Here is an 8,452-nt window from a genome sequence, read left to right on the forward strand (position 1 = left end):
GAAGCTGCCTTGGCTTGCTACACGCAGGGAGATGGGAAGCCTGTGCTCACACTCTGGAAACCAAGAGAGATGGCACATTGCGTGTCACCTGAAAGACAGCTAGGGAGGACACCCTCAGAATGCAGGGCATTCCTCTTGGCCTTGGAGTGGAAGGGCAGACAGGGACGGGGAGTGCAGCAACAGGCTGGGGGTAGCAGAATAGAGGCTTCCATCCAGCCCAGGGGCCAAGGGAGTGCTTAACCTTCCTATCTTATTTTCATTGTCTTCAAGGAGAGAGGGCAGAGCAGCCAGGTAAGGTGGAAGCTGGTGGAAGGCTGTTATGTTCTTTCTTTAAAAAAAACTATAAGCTGGGCATGGTGGCTCACACCTATAATCCTAGCAACTTGAAAGGCTGAGGTGGGAGGATCTCTTGAGCCTAGGAGTTCAAGACCAGCCTGAACAATATAGTAAGTCCTTATCTCAAAAAAATAAATAAGTAAATATTTTAAAATTATAAAAGTAGGCTGGGCACAGTGGCACACACCTGTCGTCCTAGCTACTCAGGAGGCTGAGGTGGATCACTTGAGCCCAAGAGTTCAACATTTGAATTCAGTCCAGCCTGGGCAATATGGTAAGACCCTGTCTCTTAGAAAAAAATTATAAAAGTAATAAACACTTTTGAGTGAGTTATTAAAGAAACCCAAATAGGCTGGGCACGGTGGCTCATGCCTGTAATCCTAGCACTTTGGGAGGCCAAAGTGGGAAGATCACTTGAGGCCAGGAGTGTAGGACCAGCCTGAGCAAGAGGGGGAGACCCTATCTCTACAAAAAATATAAAAATTAGCCAGGCGTAGTGGCACACACCTGTGGCCCCAGCTACTCTGGGGGCTGAGGCAGGAGGATTGCCTGAGCCCAGGAATTGGCGATTGCAGTGAGCTATGATGATGCCACCGCATTCTAGCCAGGGTGACAGAGAAAGACCTTGTCTCAAAAAAAACAAAACCCAAAAACAAACCCAAACAGAAATACATACGGTAGAAAAAAGTTAACCTTCCCATCCCATTTCCTTAGAGTAACCAATTGTTAACAATTTTAATATTATTCTAGATTTTTTCTATTTATATACAAAAGTATGTTTTTGTTTCTTCCTTTTTTCCTGTTTTCTGTGCTGTAAGGGTAAGTACTAAAAGATATATATTAAAAGAAGTGGGACAACTAACATCACTTTTTTTTTTTCATAGAATAGCTATTTTTTTTTTTTTTACCAGCACATGTAAATCTACGTTATTCATTCTGATGGCCGCATGGTATTCCATTATATGAATGTGCCAGAGTATGTTAAACTGTTCTTTTTTTTTTTTTTTTTTTTTTGAGACAGTCTCACTCTGTCGCCCTAGCCAGAGCACAGTGGCACAATCTAGCTCACAGCAACCTCAAACTCCTGGGCTCAAGCGATCCTCCTGCCTCAGCCTCCTGTGTACATGGGACTAAAGGCGCTCACCAACCCACCCAGCCTCTATTGTTTAATTGATACTTTTACATTTTTTTTTTTTAATTTTTAGAGACAGGCTCTTGCTGTGTCATCCAGGCTGGAGTACAGTGTGCATTTATAGCTCACTCAAACTCCTGGCTTCAAGTGATCCTCTCCTCCCACCTTGGCCTCCCAGAATGCTGGGTTTATGGGCATGAGCCACCGTGCCTGGCCTTGGTTCTACTTTTTACTATTATAAATAATACTGCACTGAATATCCTTGTACACATGTCTTTGCACACCTGTGCAATTATTTTTATAGGATTTCTAGAAGTGGAATTGCTGGGTCAGAGTATACGCTCATTTAAATTTTTGATGGATAGCACCAAATTGTCCTCTAAAAATCTTGTACCAGTTTCCATGGCAGTTGATTCTCATGTCACCCTCTCCTCCCTGCAGGATGAATCAGGCGCCAACTGTGGGCTTTGAGCAGGATGTTGGCAGCCGAACCACCCACCATTTCATGTACCCCGAGAGTGCCAAGAACCTGCCCGCCAACGTCAGCTTTGTGCTGGTGCCCTTCAAGGCTCTGGACTTGCTGTGGATCGCCAGCGCCCTGTCCACGGGGCAGATCCGATTGTGAGCCTCTTTGTTGCTGGAAGTGAATATGGGTGACAGGATCACCTTGGGAGGGGGCTTCCCGGGGACTGGATTGTACAATTCCTTTAATTGAACATTTTGACCAAGGAGGGCTGGTGAGGAGGGAGGGCTTCCAGTGGGGAGTTGGCCGAGGGTGTACCTTGTTCCATGTCACTTCCCGCGCGTTGCCATCCAGCATACCAACGGTGGAAAAGTGAGGAAAAGACCATCTGGTTTGGGTCTCATTTCTGGGATCTGGCTCCTGACTGAGGGAACTCTGCCTTCTGAGAACTTTCTTGGGGGTCAGTGGTCCCATCACAGCCCGGAACTACGGGAAATCCAATTCACCAAGTCTTTTTTTAAACAGCTTTATCAAGATGTAATTCACATACCATACAACTCACCCACTTAAGTTGTACAATCCACTGACTTTCAGTATATTCATAGAGCTGTGTAGCCACGACCACAGTTGGGTTTAGAACATTTTCATGTTCTAAAGATCTTTAAAATTCTACAGATACCCCGTACCCATTAGCCATCACTGCACCCCGAGCTTGGGCAACTGCTAATCTACTCTCTGTCTTACCATGTATTTTTGTTGTGTAGTAAAATGTACATAATACAGAATTTATCATTTTGACCATTTTGAAGTGTACAGCTCAGTAACATTAAGTATATTCACATTGTTATACGACTGTCACCACTATCTCCAGGACTTTTTATCACCCCCCACATGGGAACTCTGCACACATTAACCACTAACTCCCCTTTCTTCCCTCCCCCTAACCGCTGGTGACCTTATTCTACTTTCTGTCTCTACAGTTTGACTATTCTAGGTGCCTCGTATAAGTGGGGTCATTTCATATTTATCCTTTTATAGCTGGCTTATTTCACTTAACATAATGTCTGAAGGTTCATCCATGTCATAGCTTGTGTCAGAACTTCCTGGGTTTTGTTTAAGGCTGAATAGTATTCCATTGTGTGTATATATCACATTTTGCTTATCCATTTATACACCAGTGGACATTTAGGTTGTTTCTACCTTTCGGTTATTGTCACTGAGTATTTTTTAAACACAAAAGTATAAGTTACAGTTTGCTGACTTTAGGATGTTCGTTATCTTGTGCCTGGGAGAGCTGAGCTCTAGAGCTGAAGTCCCATAGCTACCCAGAGAAGGGTGCTGGTTACAGGAGCCATGGCTGGCTGATAGTGGAGTTGATGCCAAGCCTGAGGGGAGAGGAGGGTACAGGCAAGAACACGGATGTGGGTTTAGATGCTCAGCCAACTCACGTGGGGAGCTCACAGCAGATAGGTGGGGAAAAACGTTTGCAGCTGGATTATGGAAGGCCCCAGTGCTTGTCTAAAACATCCCTATTTTATCCTAAATGACGTGGGGAGCCAGTGAAGGCTTCTGAGCAAGGGCCTGTAGTGGTGCACGTGCAGTGGGAGAACAGCCTAGAAGCAGATCGGTCTGGAAGCTGTGAGGCCTGAGGGGGAGGAGAGGCACTTGTGGTCCCATGGGGCCATCTGAAACGTTACCTTTCTGTCTGCTTACAGCACCTATGCCCCAGTGAAGTCTTTCCTTCGAGTGGACAAAGAAAAGGTAAGATCCCCACATCAGTGGAAACAGTGTTTGCCTGACCTGTATGCCTGGTCCTGTGGTTCAGGTGTGCCCCAGTTCCTTCCCAGAACCTTCAGAGTCCCCATCTGCTGGGATGCCTGACCCCAGCAGTGGCCATAGGAACCAGGGAACTCGGATGCACAGGTCCGCTGGCAGGCACGGAGGAACTGGCAGAAGCTGCTCAGAGGCTGCACCTGAATCTCTGGGCTGCCAAACCCTCATGTACCTGTTCCCTCTCCCCCTCCCAGGTCCAGATCTACAACCCAGCCTTCTTCAAGTACATCCACGACAGGTGGACAGAGCATCACGGGCGGTACCCTTCCACAGGGATGCTGGTGCTCTTCTTTGCCCTGCATGTGTGCGACGAGGTGGGTAGGCCCCATCCTGGAGTGGGGGGAGTAGGGGGCCCCATGAAACAGGGAATGCAGCCCTTCTCCGGTCTTAGCAGCGCCTCCAGAGGAATGTGTTTTTGTAGGCAGAAACCATGTGGCTTTGATTGCCCCCCATCTCTAGGCTGTGAAGTATAGATCTTCATTTCCCAAACTGTATTATTTTCATGATTTTACCAAATCTGAAATCACTTCACTAAAAAGTTAAATTACTGGCCAGGCATGGGGCTCATGCCTGTAATCCTAGCAATCTGGGAAGCCGTGGCAGGAGAATCACTTGAGCCCACAAGTTCAAGGTTGCAGTGAGCCGTAATGATGCCGCTGCACTCTATTTGGAGTAAGACTCTGTCTCAAAAAAAAAAAAAAAAAATTTAAAAAGGAAGTAGAGTATTACTATCATAAATGATATTACTTGTCAGAAAGAAAGGTAAGCATAACCATCGACCGGAAAGAGTGGTTACATTGCAGCTGGATGGCTGTCCCCCACAGCGCCGAGCCCCAGGCTTAAGTACTCTCTGTGTTAAAAATGGAGGTTGGTCATTCAAAGAAGCCCATTTTACTAGTGGCCAGGCAGTGCTCACACCCAGCCACTTTTGCCAGTAAGTTCTTCACTGCACAGGACTGGGTACTCGACCAGCTTTCAGATAAAAGTACTCCATTTCAAAAGAAAAAAGTCAAAAAGGGCTGGAAAGGAAGGAGAACTGGTCTTCCCTGTGAGTCTGTCCTTGCTCCAGGCCTGGGTGTCCCCTGCGTCTCCCCGCTGCCTCCCGCACTCGGGGAGTTGATGAGCTAGTCAGCCTCGCAGGCCGTTGTCTTGTCGCTGTGGCCCCTTCTCCTCCCCCCACGACCCGAGGCCCTCCCGCGCCCCGTCCCGCACGGGTCCCGCAGTGGGCTGACGCTGCGCCGCCCTTCCCTCAGGTGAACGTGTACGGGTTCGGGGCCGACAGCCGGGGCAACTGGCACCACTACTGGGAGAATAACCGGTATGCGGGCGAGTTCCGGAAGACGGGCGTGCACGACGCGGACTTCGAGGCACACATCATCGACATGCTGGCCAAGGCCAGCAAGATCGAGGTCTACCGAGGCAACTGAGCCTGGCCTCGCCGCGACCCTCCCCGCCCAGGCGCGAGGCTCGGGCGCGCGTTCCCGCCCGGGACTCCAGACCAGCCCAAGGACGGTGGCGTCGGCGTGTGCGCTGCGCCCCGCCCCGGGCATCACCAGGCAATCGAGCAACTCCAGAGTGCGATCTGGACCAATCATGCTGCAGTCCAGCGAGCGCCTGCTGTCCCCCGCCAATCACGAGATTCTGGGGGCTGTTTCGGGCCCGACAACCAATCAGCGCTGCAGTCGGGCGAAGCTCGTTTTTTCAGCCAATCATGCGACTCGAGGAGAACTTCCGGCGCTGGGCCGTCTCCTCCAATCAAGGCCTCGCGGGGCGGGCCGGCAGCTGCGCAATGCCTATTCCCTTGTGCTTTTGGATGAGATTTTTATTTCACGCTTACTGTGGAGCGGAGGATGTTTCGGGCTTCGATGAAGTGCTTCTCTGTCTTGACAGCGGGGAGCGTCCCCGTTGCTGGCTTGCCTGACTCCGCTTTGGCGCTGCGGAGGACCCCGGGAAGGCGCGGGTCGGGCGGCCTGGCCCTGTCCCGCCCCCGGGAGCGTCGTCCCTCGGGGCCTCGGCGGGGCTTGTGGGGGTCGAGGAGTGGCCTGGGGAGTTTCCATGGGGCGCGCCTTCTCCCCAGGAGGAAAACTAGCGGCCTCCGCAATCTCTCAGGCCTCTGAGAGCATTGTAGATTCCACATTTCCCTTGTCCGTCAGGCCCAGATGGGTGAGTGCAAACCCACCAAAGAAATGCAGTCGCGGTGACGCCCGCGGGCCCCTCCCCTCCCCGCCCCGGCCACCCTATGGAATGGCCTCTGACCAGGGCATTTCGTGTCTCACGGGAAAACTAGGGAGTTGAATTCCCCCCTTGCTGGGGGTGGAATTTGCCTAGGGCCCAACCCCTGAACATAGGTGTAAGAAACAGGGCAGGGGACAAGGAAGCTCTGTCACATCCAATGTAAGGTGCTTCTCACTCACGTGTGCCCTCGGCCCCTTCTGTTCACTCACAACCTTTTTAGTGTCTCTCCTTAGGCCCTGGGCCTCCTCACCAGCCTCCTCGTTGCTCTGGGAAAAAAATCAGAGAACTTGCCCTGGGATCGGGGCCTGCTGCTGCTCGCGCGCGCTTTCTCTCCCTCACACAGGCACACACACCTTTGGCTTTAGGGAGGGAGAGCAACACTATGGAAAGAAGGCTGGAGGTGGGGAGCCCAGCTGCTCGCTGCATGTCCCTTCCTCCACTCGTCACCCCCAAGAGTGATGCTTGCTTCGGGGTGACTTTGCTTTGGGCTCCTAATTTAGTTAATGTGAAGCTACCAGGTATGGCTGACCAACAAAGGTTCTTTTAAAATTCTGAGCTGGCCGTGCAAGTAGCCAGGAGCCTCGCAGGGAGGAGTAGACTTGCCCGCTGCATGCCTCCTGCCGCGTGCCCCCCTGCTCACCTCCTGCCTCCTCCCTCGACCCACCTTCCGTTTCCGCTCAGGAGGGGCTGGGAAGCTGACCACCAGGGGTTCCAGCTGGAAGCTGCTGGCGCTACTGAACCCAGCTTAGTTCCCCAGAGGGAGCTGATGGTCGTCTCACCCTTCGAGGCTGGGCAAGTTTAGGAGGGGGAAAGGGCTTCTGTGAAGCTCCCAAGCCACTAAAAGGATCCAGTTCCCACCAGTGATGACACATTTCCCCCCCCTTTTCTCAGATGACACCACCAAGCAGCCTCTTGGCCATTGGTATGGTTCCTGCAGCTGGCTGGGGGAACAGTGACCAGCAGGGGAGTTTGTTAGGGGAGGGTTGGGATGGGCAGTGGGCACCCAGAAGAATTAATATATTGAGAGCTTAGCTTGAGTCTGTTCCTTCCCGGTTCCAAACATAGGAGGAGTAAAGAATGGGGGTGGACGGGGGATTTAGTAGACTGCCTCTCAGGGCTCCCCGCTCTGTCCTAGAGGGTCAAGGCACCAGCCATTCTTGCCAGTCTCATTTCAGTGCTTCCTGAAGAGGCTGTTTTGAGTGCTTTGAAGATGAAAAACAATGCAATTATGCCAAACAGTATTGAGCAGAATAATTTATTTCTTTGTTTCTTTTTCTTTTTTTGTTAATGTTTAAACCATTAATCCCTGTTCTGGAAGAGGTAGGTCCCAGCATCCAGCCCAGATTTCCTTTTATGCAATAGTTAAAAGTTTTTTATTTCCTTCCCTTTCTCTCTTTCTGAATTAAAAGAACAACAAAACTATATAGTCTTTCGTTTGTTCTGAAACGTGCATGATCATGGGAAGAAAGCAGATCTGAGAATGGGGACCTGTGAACGGTAATGGCTGAGGATGTTGGGGGGGATGTGGGAGGCAAGATGATGCCCAGACACCCTGTCTTTTGAGTGACCGAAGTCCCCAAGACACGTCTGAGGGACTGTGAACATTTTGGTTATAAATAAATTCGTTTTCCCTCTTCAGTTTTCTCCAAAAAAGGAATACACTGGAAAGAATTCCTGGCAGCAACTTCCTGCAGGGGCTGTCCTGTAACCACTCTGGTCTCTGACTCTTAAGGCTTCTGCCAAGAAGTTCATGTTTCCTTGATGCCAAACAAGTCCCATGGCCATGCCTCAAGTCTAGCAGGGACGTGTCATCCTCATCTGGGACAGGTGCCATATTTGGGTGAGCAATATAGGATTTATGGCCTGGGGTAGGATGGGTGGATGCCAGGGGGAGGGAAGGAAGCAATTAAATATTTTCCCCATCACAGGAACAGCTGCAGGCAAGGACTACCTTCTGTGACGTGTTTGGCAAGGTAAGAAAGCATCATTCCTTGCCAGGCAAGGTAAAGGTAAAATCCTAAACCTGTATCTTAAAAAGTCAAATTATTGGTCAGGGGTGGTTGGCTTGTGCCAGTGCGTAAGTTGTGATTTTTTTTTGGAAGGGTAGTGAGGAGCACTGATTTCTAACTCACTTGGAAAAGAATAAGTTGATTATTCGTTTTATTTTTAAAAAGTTTTAGTAGAGACAGGGTCTCACTATTTTGGTCAGGCTGGTCTTGAACTCGTGGCCTCAACTGATTCTCCTGCCTTGGCCTCCCAAAGTGCTGGGATTACTGGCGTGAGCCACTGTGCCTGGCCAAGTTTTTTTATTTCAATAATTACGTTTCTCATTTATAATCTTATGTGTGCCCAGTGGCATGCTGGTAAATTGTCTCTGATAAACACAACCCCTTGATTTGTAGCATCTGCTGATTTCTGTGGTGTAAAATACTCCTGGCATGCCCAATTTCAAG

General features: G+C 50.0%; 1 protein-coding gene across 2 annotated transcripts in view; it reads left to right on the top strand.

Moving 5' to 3' along the window:
- Positions 1-8,452, top strand: part of ST3GAL2 (ST3 beta-galactoside alpha-2,3-sialyltransferase 2) — a 52,727-nt gene that overhangs the window by 40,969 nt on the left and 3,306 nt on the right. Inside the window, exons 4-9 of one of the 2 annotated variants that reach the window (XR_001137357.1) lie at positions 1,910-2,089; positions 3,647-3,692; positions 3,959-4,078; positions 5,018-5,927; positions 7,639-7,839; positions 7,928-7,972. Coding sequence is in view for 1 of the 2 variants with exons in the window: in XM_012641550.1 (XP_012497004.1) it covers positions 1,910-2,089; positions 3,647-3,692; positions 3,959-4,078; positions 5,018-5,191 (520 nt within the window). In the remaining variant the exon portion in view is untranslated. Of the gene's footprint in view, positions 1-1,909; positions 2,090-3,646; positions 3,693-3,958; positions 4,079-5,017; positions 7,615-7,638; positions 7,840-7,927; positions 7,973-8,452 lie in introns of those variants that run through there. The other variant, XM_012641550.1, reaches the window with a different exon arrangement.

Source organism: Propithecus coquereli, unplaced genomic scaffold, assembly GCF_000956105.1.
Source record: "Propithecus coquereli isolate 6110/MARCELLA unplaced genomic scaffold, Pcoq_1.0 Scaffold165, whole genome shotgun sequence".
NCBI lineage: Eukaryota > Metazoa > Chordata > Mammalia > Primates > Indriidae > Propithecus > Propithecus coquereli.